Here is a 14,457-nt window from a genome sequence, read left to right on the forward strand (position 1 = left end):
TATAAATAAATCTGTAATTATTAAGCACCTTCTCTTTGCCAGTATAGATCTAACTTTTAAAAAATAGAATTTTTATTGGAGAATAATTTTAGATTTATGGAAAAGTTGCAAAGATGGCACAGAGTTACTATATATGTTCTTTACTTAGTTTCCCTTGTTGCTGATGTCCTGCATTACCATGATACATTTGTCACAACTAAGATGTCAAGGGTACACTACTATTAACTAAATGCCACATTTTATTTGGATTTCATTAGTTTTCCCACAAATTATTCTTTCTCTGATCCAAGATCCCGCATTACATTTAGTTGTCATGTTCATTATTGTCCTCTAGTCTGTGAGTTTCTCAGTCTTGCCTTGTTTTTTATTATATTGAGTTTGGAGGAATATTCATTTGTTTCATTGAACCTTCCTCTGATGTTTTCCTGCTGGTTAGACTGGGGTTATATCAATATGGACTCGTGTATATTTTACCACTTAATTTTTTTTAGCATTGGCCTGTCATTCTCTGTGACCCTTTGACATGATCCATACCGCCCCCTTCCTCTGCCTCTAAAAAAAAAAAAAAAAAAAAAACACTTCTTTTTTTCTTGTATAAGATACTCCAGGTTTGTCTTCTGTATTCTCTTACCCAGCTCTAGAATCAGCCATTTCTCCAGCTACTCTTGTTTTCTTTTATTGGAGGATGGTATGTAGAAACAAATATCAGGGTGCTGGGTGTGCTTTCGGGTACTGGTGTGTCACTGCTTCTAGTCCCCCTCAGTGGACAGTTAGAAAATACTGTTTGTGCACACACACCCCATAATTATTTATTTATATTTATAGTATATTACGGTAAACACAAGTTTGCACTGATGTCTCTGATTCTAATCCAGTACCACAGGGTTCCTTCTGCTCTCCCTCCCCTTGCTTAACTGTAACGTCCCCCTCCAAAAGTGAGAAACCTGGTTCCCACATCTACCAGCCATTTACTTATTTGTTCAACCCCAGTATGTATGTAACATAGGAATTAACCCATATTCCTTGTGAAAAACAACTTTACCAAATCAAGCAGTGTTTATGTATAGCTCTGCTTGCCTTTAGCCTTACAGTTTCCAGTGCAATCACCATCTTCTAAAGTTACTTATATCAGTTCCTTTTCCACTCACAGCTCTGCTTTTGATGGTATGCTTAAAAGTGTGTCTTATTCCAATGATGTACTTTATATATGTATTAAAAAAAGATGCATGTATGATATATGTAATGAATATATAATGTAACAATATGATTACATGCAATATTATATAATGCATGCTACATATAATATGTGTATATGGTATTTTATTTATTTTTAGGTATTTTATTGCTTTATTTTTACCTTGAAGTCTTTTTTTGTTTTAAAGACAGAGTCTTGCTATGTTGCCCAGGCTGGAATTGCTATTCACAGACATGATCCATCATAGCACACTGTGGCCTTGAACTCCAGGCCTCAAGTCTTCCTCCAAGTAGCTGAGGTTACAGACGTGTGCCACTGCACCCAGCTATTTTTTCCTTAAATTCTTAAATATGTATATCTAAGGTTCATTTTGACACTTAGTGTAAAGTGTTAATAGAACTTTTTATTTTAAACAAAAGTGGCTTATGAAAAGTCTTGATTTTTCTCTGTTGTTGAACATACCACCTTTGTTATATTTTAAAATCTTATATCTACTAGAAGTTTTCTGTGCTTTTCTTACTCTGTTTTGTTTTCTATTCTTATTCAAGTTCCAAACATTACATAACTTTGTGATAATTTCAGCATCTGGTAGATTATTCCTGTTTTTGCCTATTCATGTTCTTTTAATTTGTTAATACTTTTCTTTATTCCAGGAACATTTTAGTGGACAAACCAAATGACCAATCTTCAAGATGGTCTTCAGAGAGCAATTATCCTCCCCAGGTAAGATTACATGTATCCCTTAATGCTGTTTAGAAGTGAACATTTAAATAAACACTCAATTGATACTAGTTATCTGGAATCTCCTAATAGTTTATTCTCTTTTTGAGATTGTGAGGTAAATTTTTATTTTCTCTATTTTTGCTTGTTTATTAAATTTTGGAAGAATTTTTATCTCATAGGCAAATGCAGTGTGAGATTTGATGAAACATGAACTTTTACTTCTGTCTACCAGAACAGTTACACTCAAGTTATTGTGTAAATGTTTAAGGAAATGTTAGTAAATTGAACTTTGACTCATGACTATCTTATGGGGAAAATAAACTTAAATAGTTTGTTATTTTATTAAAATATTATATTTCATATTAAAATAATATTTTAAATGACATCAGGACCATGTGCTAAATTTCTTTTCCCTGGCAAGTAGTGTCTATGGTTGACTGAATTTAAAATCATTCTTTCAGTTATATGCTTTCAGCATTAGTATTTATAATGTACTAGGCACACATATGTCCATATCCTTGAAGAAATTAATGCTCTGCTAGGTAAAGCAAATGGGTAAATAATACTTACTTTATTTTTTAATTGTAGTGTAATTCATGGAGATATATATATATGTGTATTTTTTTTTCTCTTTGCCTACGTATTTGGATCCCCTGGTGTTTACATGTTTTATTGCAAAATACATGTCTAAAGAATAGTTATTTATAATTTTTGGGAGCCACAGTGGCTCAGGCCTGTTGTCCTGTGTATAAGGAGGTGAGGCTAGGCGTTCTAGGCGTTCGAGGCCAGCCTGGGCAACATAGAAACCTTTGATCTATGCTTAAAAAGAAAAAAAGTGGCCAGGCGCGGTGGCTTATGCGTGTAATCCCAGCACTTTGGGAGGCCGAGGCGGGCAGATCACAAGGTCAAGAAGTTGAGACCATCCTGACCAACATGGTAAAACCTTGTCTCTACTAAAAATACAAAAATTAGCTGGGTGTGGTGGTGCATGCCTATAGTCCTAGCTACTCAGGAGGATGAGGCAACAGAATCGTTTGAACCCAGGAGGCGGAGGTTGCAGTGAGCCAAAATTGCACAACTGCACTCTAGCCTGGCGACAGAGTGAGACTCTGTCTCAAAAAAAAAAAAAAAAAAAAGTGTATATATATATATATATATATTTATAATTTTTATATGTAATGTAAAGAATAAAACAAATAACTTGTTTATTCATCAGCCATGTTTAGAAATGGAAAGTGATTGCTATCTTTTGAAGCCTCCTATGAGCCCCCTCTTATCTCTTTCCTCTAACCCCTCCCCTGTAACTATAATTGATGTTTTATTAAGCATTTTAAAATAATATTCCATAGATAGAGCATATAAATATTTTATGATTTAGTTTTTTTGGCTTTGACTTTGTAAAAGTAAAATATAAATTAATTTAGTCGTTTATAAATTTTCTGTGACTTGCCGTTTTTTAACATGATTTTTATTAATATTGTTATATATAATTGCAATTTGTTCATTTTCACTACCATATAGTATTCCTGTGTATAAATATGCCAAAATGTATTTATCCATTTTGCTGTTGATAAGCATTTAGGCTTTTTACAGTTCTGCTGTGAATGTTCTTATATGTTGTCTCCTGGTACACATGTGTAAGAGTTTCTTTAAGGTATATATACCTTGGAGTAGAATTCTTGAGTCATAGGGTGGGTATATGTGTATTGAACTTTATCAGGTAGTAGAAAACTGTTTTACAAAGTAGTTGTAGAATTTATCCTCTTGCTGGGTGTGTATGGAAGTTGCTGTTGGATCACGTTCTCCTCATCACTTCTATGGGTGGTTTTTATATTTTGCCAGTCTGGTGGATTTTTCATTTTAACTCATTGTGGTTATAATTTGCTTTTTCCTATTTACATTAAAATCTCTTTGCATACGTTAATGGACTTACACTGTGTTTTTAATCATGCTTTTCTTGATTCACTTTTTCATTTTACTTATTAATAATTTTAGTGCTTGAGTTGTGGTACGTTAGTGTTTTTCATTTAGTTATTTTTATTTCTTGTTAATGATCTTTTTTCTGCAAAAAAGAAAATTCAGTGATCATAACTGAAACTATGATAATCTTATTATTATGAAATTGTCTTTATTTGTTATTGGACTATATTTTGAAGGTAGTAGAATTTAATGCTTTTCTTAACTTTTTTGTTTGCTTATTCATTCATTAAAAAATTATTTAGTAAGCATCTATGAAGTGCCAAACTTCAGGTATTTGAATACTGTAGGGAATTCAATATTGTCTCCTCTTGATGAACCACGGGTATTGCATCAGATACCCTGAAATATTTCAATGTGATAAGTCCTATAGTAGAAGTTATCTGAAGTTTTTGTAATGAAGGAGGACTAATTTGTCATGAAAATAAATACCATGCAATCTAGTTTTCTTCATTGTAGTTATTACTGAAATATAACTGGGGTTTTCCATGGCCAATCTCAAGGGACAACATTTTTACCAGAAAAGAAAAAATAAAATTGAAAGCAATTTCAATGTTTACTTAGTCTTATAAGAAACTGCCATGTTGGATGGAATGGGTATAGTTTTATTTTATTTTATTTTATTTTACTTTTGAGATTGAGTTTTGCTCTTGTCACCCAGGCTGGAGTGCAGTGGCATAATCTTGGCTCACTGCAGCCTCCACCTCCTAGGCTCAAGTGATTCTCCTGCCTCAGCTTCCTGAGTGGCTGGGATTATAGGCGTGCACCACCACGCCCAGCTAATTTTTGTATTTTTAATAGATATTGGGTTTCGCCATGTTGGCCAGGCTGGCCTCGAATTCCTGACCTCAGGTGATCTGCCCACCTTGGCTACCCAAAGTGCTGGGCTTACAAGCGTGAACCATAGTTTTCATGTATCGATATGTAGCAGAGTCTTGCATTTCTAGTGGTTGTAAGCTATAATATTTCTTTCCCACTCTTGATCTGAAGGTTCCCAAATGCACTGAATGAAAAACAGATATATCCACGGCTGGACGTGGTGGCTCATGCCTATAATCCTAGCACTTTGGGAGGCCAAGACGGGTGGATCACTTGTGCTCAGGAGTTTGAGATCAGTCTGGGCAACCTGGTGAAACCCTGTCTCTACAAAAAATACAAAAATTAGTCAGGCATGGTGGCATGTGCCTGTAGTTCCAGATACTCAGGAGGCTGAGTTGGGAGGATTGCTTGAGCCCAGGAGGTCAAGGCTGCAGGTAGTCGAGATCATGCCACTGCACTCCAGCCTGGGTGACAGAGTGAGACCCTGTCTCAAAAAAAAAAAAAAAAAAAAAAATACACGCACGTGCACATACACACACATATGTGCACGTGCACAAATGAAAACTGGGGCTTTTTTTTTTTTTGGAAGCTGGAACCTTAAAGCAATTCATTCTCAGGATAAGAATTAAACAGAATAAATCCCCACCTTCTGGGGACTGTGGAAAGAATTGCATTGACACTCAGTAGAGGAAGGGAAAATGAGGAAGAAAACTCATCTCTGAGAGGTTATAGCTGTGTATTGGTTTTTGTTCACATTTGGTAGTTGGATTCTCAATACTTGACTATCCATTAAACCTTGTGGTATGATTTGAGTTTAAAGCGATTGAGGATGAATGGTACGTTTAAGGTTCTCAGCAGAAGCAAATGCAGATCTTCTCTGAAAATAGTTACCTTTATTTCTAGGCCTCAGGTATTATCCACAAATCATTATTAAAGGAAATTAAGCAGTACACACTCAAAGATAACTAAGTATAGCAGAAAATAAGATACTTTAAGAACTAGCAGAACAAATAGCAGAACCCCCTTCCAGAATTTTAGATATTAGAATTAAAACTACTGAAAGATACTGGAATTAAGTTAACTACTTGTATTTAAAGAAATAAAAGAAATTGGACACTAAAAAGTGATGTGGCAGATTTGAAAAAGAACCAAATAAAACTTCTATAAATGAAAAATATAATTTAAAAAAGTCAGTTTTGACAAGACTTTCCACTAAGCACAGATAGAAAAGATGAAATAGAAGTGAAATTTTAAAAAATATTTTTGAAGGTAGTATATTGAAAATAAGGTAGTAAAGAGTGATGGAAATGAATAAGACCTACTATTTGACAGCACAACAGGCTGACTGTAGTCGATAATAACTATATATATTTTAAATAACGTAAGGAGTGTAATTGGATTGTTTGTAACTCAAAGGATAAACGTTTGAGGTTAGGGGTAACCGCATTCTCCATGATGGCTTATTTCACATTACATCCCTATATCAAAACATCTCATGTACCCCGTAAATATGTACACCTACCGTGTGCCCACAATATTTTTTTTCAAAAGTGATGGGGACAAGATTTAGAAGACTATGGGAATCCAAAAAGAACTGCTTGGGGCCACTTTTCTGCTGAGTATCCTAAACAAGTTCTAAGAGATTAAGAAGTCGAAATAGCACCTTTGGCAAACACTTGGGGCCAGGGAGATACAGGTTAGAAGCTAGAACCTGGGGTGTGGTAGGGTGGTAGACTCCTCTTGCTCTGGGTTAAGTCCCTGAAGCTATGTCTGAAGAGAAAGCGTGAACCAGAAATAGTCGGGCCCTCACAGGGGGTGAAGCCCAGTTTCGTATCATCCCAGTACTTGAAACTGGATTAAAATAATCAAGAATTGATAGTATCCCTAGCAATAGACCTACAGTAGAAGATACACTTTTTTAGGAAGCTGATACCCTAGGCATCTAGTTACTTTTAGTTTTTCATATTTGGTGTCTATCAAAAAGAAGTATTTACAGATAATAGGAGTTTTAGATATAAGTCTTAAAATAAGTCCCCTTGCTATGTGAAAGGAAAAAAGGAGATGAAAATTAATATTGAAAATTTTGGCAAAGAACCGAAAACTGTATTAAAAAGGACCAAAATAGAAATGAAAAAGACAATACCCAAAATGCAGATTGCATTTATGAGAATAAAATAAGAATGTATGCAAGAGCATTTTCTGCAATTTAGTATACTTTATGTAAAGTAGCAGTATTATTATAATAGGCAGGTATTGCTAAGAAAATAATTGTCACCTGTAATATAATATTGCAGATGTAAAAAGTTACATTTTAGTGTATTCTAATAATAAGCTATTACGTGACCTGCTTGTTTCAAATCACTTAAGAGGATAATCATGCTATATAAATTAGTTTTATTTAGTTTTGAATAAGGAGAAACCTTATTTCACTGAATGTTGATGTGGTTTTTAATTCTTCCCATAATCATACGGTAATTGCAAGGATTAGGATAAACGTAGTAGCTACTTTGCTGCCCTTAAACTATGGCAAGTATTTTGGTTTCATATACAATTGATTCTGGTTATTCACAATAGTTATGTCCTATAAAGTAGTCATGAACAGTGATTTAACAAGTACTGAACCATTGCTCCTAGGAAAATACAGGGTTAGGTTCCTGTGAGTCTTCAGTTACAGTATTTCCATCAGCTAATCAATATATAATCTTGTCTTATGTATGTTTCTGTTTAAAGAAACTTTAATATAGGTATTTTTTATTCATTAACATTGAATTCACAGCCAACAATACTATAACTTATATCATAATGATGTTTATCTAACACATGTATTTTCTCCATAAGGCATATCATTTACTTAAACTACCTTGGAAGAAGCTTATAATTGCAGTAAAAGAGTTATGATCTAACCCTTCTTATGTCAATTAAAAAGACATTTGCAACTGCCTATACATTTTAACAAACCTTAGAGAGTTTTCACCAGTCATCTTGAAAGACATGTTTTCCGTGACAGTATCAGTATTGTAACCACATATTTGATGACAGAGAAGGGTGACGTTGTATCTTTAAAGCATTTATGGGATTTTCCTTCATGCTACATTTACTCTACCAGCACAGATGATCTAGAATTAACAGCAATGTTTTCTCATTAAGGTCTCAAAATATTGCCCGTATCACTGTGAAAATGACTTTAACGTTTTTGTTTATACAAATTACAAATACTAAAAGTGAGAATCAAAAAGGAGATAAAAGCATAAGAACTTTAAAAGAAATTAGAAATCACCTGAATTCCATCATCCTGACCTCACCACCACCACCACCACCACCACTGCTGTCATTTTGAAGATAGTTCAGCTTAACTCTATGCATACACTCACACAGACACATATGTTACATAAGTGGAATACCATACATGTTGGTTTTTTAAATAGGATTAACAAAATAATTGTTTTCTTTTTTTGTCCTCTCATCTCCTCTTCTCTGATAACCAATGCTAACAATCAGGTTTGTGCTCATTCATATCTTTATATGGGTTCATTGCATCAAATACAAATTTAAACATGTACATGCATACGTCTGTGTGTACTCACAAACATACTGGCAAGTGCAAGTGTCATTATTCAGGTAATGATGGCAGGATCTTGTTACCTATTTGATTTCTATTGTATGAATATCTCACAGTTTGTTTATCCATATACCTGTTGATGAACATTGAATCGTTTTCCAACTTTTGGCTATTACAAAGATGTGCTAAATATTAATATAGAAGTGGCTGGATATGGTGGCTCATGCCTGTAATCCCAGCACTTTGGGAGGTCGAGGCAGGCAGATCACTTGAGGCCAGGAGTTCGAGACCAGTCTGGCCAACATGGCAAAACCCCATATCCACTAAAAATGCAAAAAATAGCCAGGCGTGGTAGCTCATGCCTGTAATCTTAGCTACTTGGGGGGCTGAGGCACAAGAATCACTTGAACTTGGGAGGCAGGGGTTGCAGTGAGCCAAGATCTTGCCACTGTACTCTAGTCGGGGCGACAGACAAGGCGAGACTCTGTCTCCAAAAAAAAAAAAAATTAATACCCAAGTCTTTGTGGTTTTAATTTGCATTTTTAAAATGATTAATGATGTTACCATTTTTTGTGTGCTTGTTGCTTTCTTGACTCTTTTCTGGTGAAGTGTCTGTTCGAAAGGTTTGTCATTTTGAAATTTGTTTTCTTGTTAAGTTTCGAGAGTTCTCTGTATGTTTTGTATTTAAGTTCTTTATCAGATTTATATATGATTTGCAAATATTTTCTTTGCATCCATTGTTTCCCCTTCCTGTTCTCACCACTCACTGCCCCAGCCTTCCTTCTGTTCCAATATTAGAGGGAATCATCATTAAGCATGATGCTTTGCTATGGATATTTTATTTTATTTTATTTTATATTTTATTTTTGAGACTGAGTCTCACTCTGTCTCCCAGGCTGGAGTGCAGTGGCACGATCTCAGCTCACTGCACGCTTCGCCCCCCCGGGTTCATGCCATTCTCCTGTCTCAGCCTCCTGAGTAGCTGGAACTGCAGGCGCCTGCCACCACACCTGGCTAATTTTTTTATATTTTTAGTAGAGATGGGGTTTCACTGTGTTAGCCAGGATGGTGTCAATCTCCTGACCTCGTGATCTGCTTGCCTTGGCCTCCCAAAGTGCTGGGATTACAGGCATGAGCCACTGCACCCCGCCAGCTATGGATATTTTATATATGCCCTGTGTTAGTTTGAGAAAATTTCCTCCTGTTTGAAGTTTTCTGAGAATTTCTAATCCTGAATGGGTATCAAATTTTGTTGCTATTGTTCCACACCTTAAAACCTTTTTATGTTTCTCTATTTGTCCTAGAGCAGAGTCCAAATTTCTTAATATGGCCACAAATTACAGCTCCTTCCAGCAGAAGGTGCAGGCTCTTTTACCTCATGAGTCTTGGTTGGTCTTGTGATTTTCTTTGACCAACAGAGAAGTCTAAGGAAGTGATATTGCAACTTCTAAGCAAGGCCTATAGAAACTTAGAGATAACTGTGCTTGAGGAAAGCCTGTCTAGCTTCTTTGAGGTTGAAAGCCTAATCCCAGTTAGCCCCAGCCTTCCCATTCACCACTCCAATTAAGCCCAGACCCCTAGCCAATCCATCAGCTTAATACAACTACATGAATGAATCCAGGAGCTACCAATGGAAAAGCTGTCTAGCAGACCCACAGAATCATGAGAAATCATGAACCACTGTTGTTTTAAGACACTGGAGTGATTTATTACATAACCTCAGATATACATAGATATAAAATCTGGACTTTTCTAGTCTCATTTTTGTACTTCCTGTTTCTTTGCCAGTTCTTCCCATCAAAGTAAGTGATATCACCAGCTACCCTGTTATTCAAGTCAGAAACTATGTCATCATCCTTGATGCCTCCTCTTTTTTCCCTGCATGCAATCTGTCACCAGATCCCATCAATTATTTCTCCAAAATGTGTGTCAAAACTGTCTACTCTTGTCCATCTCCGCACTCTTCTAGTCCAAGTCTCCTTCATCTCACCTCTTTCCTGAGTTTATTGTGACAGAATCCTAACTGGTCTGCTAGTTCTTTTAATCCACTCTCTGTAATGCACATTGTGTGCATATGTGTGTGTAATGTTAATCAGATCATAGCTTTTTGTTGTGCTTAGTAGATCCCATTGCATTTATAATTCAAACTCCATGTAATTGCACAAACTGCATGATCTGGTGACTGCCTGCCTCTTCATTTTCAGCACATACCATTTTCTGCCCTGCCTACTAAGCTGTGACTGACCACACTGACATTTTAATAGCGGTACCTAGAGCTAATTTTCATAAGCATTCACTGCTTTTTTTTTTTGCCTGGCTGGCTCTGTGCAGTAGATCGAATGGTCTCTCCCCCCACCCCCACCCCTACCAAGATATGTGACATCTCAGAATGTAACCTTATTTAGAATAAAGTGTTAGTAAATGTAATTAAGGTAGGGATCTCGAGGCGAGAGCATCTTTGGTTAGAGTGGCCTGTAAATCCAATGACAAGTGACCTTACTAGACACAGAAAAGACAGAGATACAGGGAAGAAAGATATGTGAAGATGGGTGGCAGAGATAGGAGTTACGCTGTCACAAGCCAAAAAAATCAAGAGCCACCAGATACTGGAAGAGGCAAAGAAGGATCCTTTCTGTGATCCTTTGAAGGGAGCATGGTACTGCTGACACTGTAATTTAAGACTTCAGCCTCCAGAACCGTGAGAAAATAAATTTCTGTTGTTTTAAGCCATTGATTTGTTACAATTTGTTATGGAAACCCAGGGAAACTAATACACCCTATCTCACCACTGCACTCCAGCCTTGGCAACAGAGTGAGACACTGTCTTTAAAAAAAAAAAAAAAAAAAAAGAGGCCGGGCGCGGTGGCTCAAGCCTGTAATCCCAGCACTCTGGGAGGCCGAGGCGGGCGGATCACGAGGTCAGGAGATCGAGACCATCCTGGCTAACACGGTGAAACCCCATCTCTACTAAAAAAAATATAAAAAACTAGCCGGGCGAGGTGGCGGGCGCCTGTAGTCCCAGCTATTCGGGAGGCTGAGGCAGGAGAATGGCGTAAACCCGGGAGGCGGAGCTTGCAGTGAGCCGAGATCCGGCCACTGCACTCCAGCCCGGGCGACAGAGCGAGACTCCGTCTCAAAAAAAAAAAAAAGAAAAGAGAAGGAAAAAGGAAGAGTTGGAAAAAATGGAGTTGAAAAACTTACCAATAAAGTTAAAATGTGATTCAAACATTTAAAATTTTACCCACAATGTTCTTCAGTCAGACCACTATGTTTTACTTTAGATATTCTAGATTTTTATTTTATTTTTAATAACAAAAATTCTGTCGATATTTGGTTGTTAATACTACTATATATGTACAAACATGCTTTTCATTGGTTTTAGGCGTTTAGTATATGGGATAATGGATAGTGTACAACAATTTGTATAAAGGCCCATTTTTACTATTACAGTTACAAGGCTATGCTAAATGAATTGTCAGGGAAAGGTGATGTCTAAGACTTAAAAGGATGACTGAAGAGTGAGAGGAAGGGGGATATACGGGGATGAAGGGAGTGTGAGTTAACAAAAAAGATAGATATGAATATCTACCTATATTATCTTAAATATGCAAAGATAAAGAGTGCGAACAGACCTATATCATCTGTTCAGTATGCAGTTGTATTCTTAAAGAAACTTTGTATTACCAAAAGACACATTACTACACCTATTAATTTAATAGGGATAAAGAAGGTTAATGACTAGAGAATATCAGTTTAATAGTAAACAGTCCTTATAAAGTAGTGGTTAAAGCTTTGGTCAGCTGGGGTCAGTGAATCAGTAGAAATGCTTTTAGCTTCAACTAACAGAAGATTCTGTTACAGTGGATTAAACAAATAGGTTTTCTGGTTGTTGTTCCCTACGTAAGAAAACTAGAGAAGATTAAATTACTAATTTACAGAAAATAAACATTGAGGTAGGGGGTGTAGTCAACAAAATCCAGACTGTGGGAAAGTCTTAAGGACAAACAACCCAGTTTCTTCAGCAAAAAATTTAAAGGGGGAAAAATGCAGTTGAGAGACACCAGTGTATTAAAAGTTACTTAAGAGGTGTATTAACCAATCATAATTCATGAGCCTTATTTGAACTTCAAACTAGAAAAACCATTTTTTTAAATTAGACAATTGTGGATTTGTGAACAATGACAGGATTTTTTGATGCCATTATATTAAGGAGCTACTGTTATTTTTTTCTGGTATGTAACTATCATGAATATTCTTTAAGTCTGTATCTTGTGGAGAAACGTACTAAAATATGTACAGTTAATATGGCTGGAATTTATACAGGTTAAAGTGGCTGTGAATGAAAAAGTAAAACTGGAGGTAGGCTGCTGCTGATGAGAGTTGAGTGGCTCACTAATGTTTGTTATCTTTAAGATTCTCTTGGCCATTTCTCTTCATGGTTGCACAGTGATTGTTGCAGTTGTAACTGTTCATATAGCAAAGAGGCAGAAGAAGAGGTAGCATTTGTTTCAGAAAGCAAAAATTAACCCATTACAAGTTGCTGCTTGCATCTCATTGACCTTTGTCATATGTCTACCCTTGCCTGGAGGGTATCTAGGAAGAACTAGGGTGGGAATGGAAGTTGGGTCAGCCAACCAACAGTGTAAGCCAGAAGCAGATGACTGATTTTTGATCTCAACTCTGTCATTTATTAACTGTATAACTGTATTTCTTCATCTGTAAAATGAGGATGAAGAGAGTAACCTGTGTTCATATATTCCTCCCACTACTACTGTGAGTGAGCTATTGCATGTAAAAGTCTCAGCAGTGTGCCAAATAAGAAGTTAGTGCTCACAAAATATTAGGGTTATTTTCATTACCATTCTTGTCACCACCAACTTAATTCTTTTTTTATTGAGGTAAAATTCACACATAATATAAAGTTAGCCATTTTAAAGTGTATAATTCAGTGACATTTAGTGCATTTACAGAATTGAGCAACTATCACCTCCATCTAGTTCCAAAATATTTTCATTGTCCACAAAGAAACTTCGGTAAGGCGTATCTCCCTTTCGATCTCAGCCCAGCTTTTCACAACCACTAATCTGCTTTATGCCTCTATGCATATACTTGTTCTGGGTAAGTCAGATACCTTTTGTATCTGGGTTGCTTCCACCGTTTGGCTACTGTGAACAGTATCCCTGTGAACATTCATGTACAACTGTTTATGTGTATACCTTCTTTTTTTTTTCCACTTCATTTGGGTTTATACCTAGGAGTGGACGCTCTTGGTCATGTGGTAATTCTGTTTAACTTTTTGAGGCACTGCCAAATGATTTTCCACAGTATATCTACCATTTTACATTCCTGCCAGCAATGCATGAGAGTTCCAGTTTCTTTACAGCTTTGTCAACACTTATTGTTTTGCATTTTAAAATTATTATTATTATTGCTATCCTAGTGGATGTGAAATCGTATTTTGTGGTTTTGATTTACATTTTCCTGGTGACTAATGATGTTAAGCATCTTTTCATGTGCCTGTTGGCCATTTGTTTACTTTCTTTGGAGAAAGGGCTATTCAGGTCCTTTATCTATTTTTAAGTTGGGTTGTTTGTCTTTTTGTTGTTAAATTGTAAGGGCATTTTTAATATATTCCAGATAGCAGACTCTTATCAGATACATGATTTGCAAATATTTTCTCCCATTCTATAGGGTGTCTTTTCACTTTCTTGATAGTATCCTTTGATACTAAAGTTTTAGTTTTGATGAAATCCAATTTATTTTATTTTGTTTGTACTTTTGCTGTCATATCTAAGAATCCATTGCCAAATCCAAAGTCATGAAGATTTGCCTGTAGTTTTTGTCTAAGATGTTTAAATTTTTAGCTCTTATATTTAGGTCTTCAGTCTTTTTTTTTTTTTTCTTTCTTTCTTTCTTTTTTTCTGAGCTGGAGTCTTGCTCTGTCATCCAAGCTGGAATGAAGTGGCGTGATCTTGGCTCACGGCAACCTCTGCCTCTGTGGTTCAGGCAATTCTCCTGCCTCAGCCTCCTGAGTAGCTGGGATTATAGGCACCTGCCACCATGCCCAGCTAATTTTTGTATTTTTAGTAGAGACGGGGTTTCACCATGTTGGCCAGGCTGGTCTCGAACCCCTGATCTTGTGATCCACACCCCCCTTGGCTTCCCAAAGTGCTGGGATTACAGG

At 36.3% G+C, this 14,457-nt stretch overlaps 1 protein-coding gene across 5 annotated transcripts in view; it reads left to right on the plus strand.

Moving 5' to 3' along the window:
• MKLN1 (muskelin 1) overlaps positions 1 to 14,457 on the plus strand; it is a 377,314-nt gene that overhangs the window by 256,817 nt on the left and 106,040 nt on the right. For all 5 annotated transcript variants that reach the window (XR_012432863.1, XM_065541080.2, XM_074035999.1 and 2 more), the window contains one exon: positions 1,849 to 1,918. Coding sequence is in view for 3 of the 5 variants with exons in the window: in XM_065541080.2 (XP_065397152.1) it covers positions 1,849 to 1,918 (70 nt within the window). In the remaining 2 variants the exon portion in view is untranslated. The remainder of the gene's footprint in view (positions 1 to 1,848; positions 1,919 to 14,457) is intronic.

This window comes from Macaca fascicularis, chromosome 3 (assembly GCF_037993035.2).
Source record: "Macaca fascicularis isolate 582-1 chromosome 3, T2T-MFA8v1.1".
NCBI classification, from domain to species: Eukaryota; Metazoa; Chordata; class Mammalia; order Primates; family Cercopithecidae; genus Macaca; species Macaca fascicularis.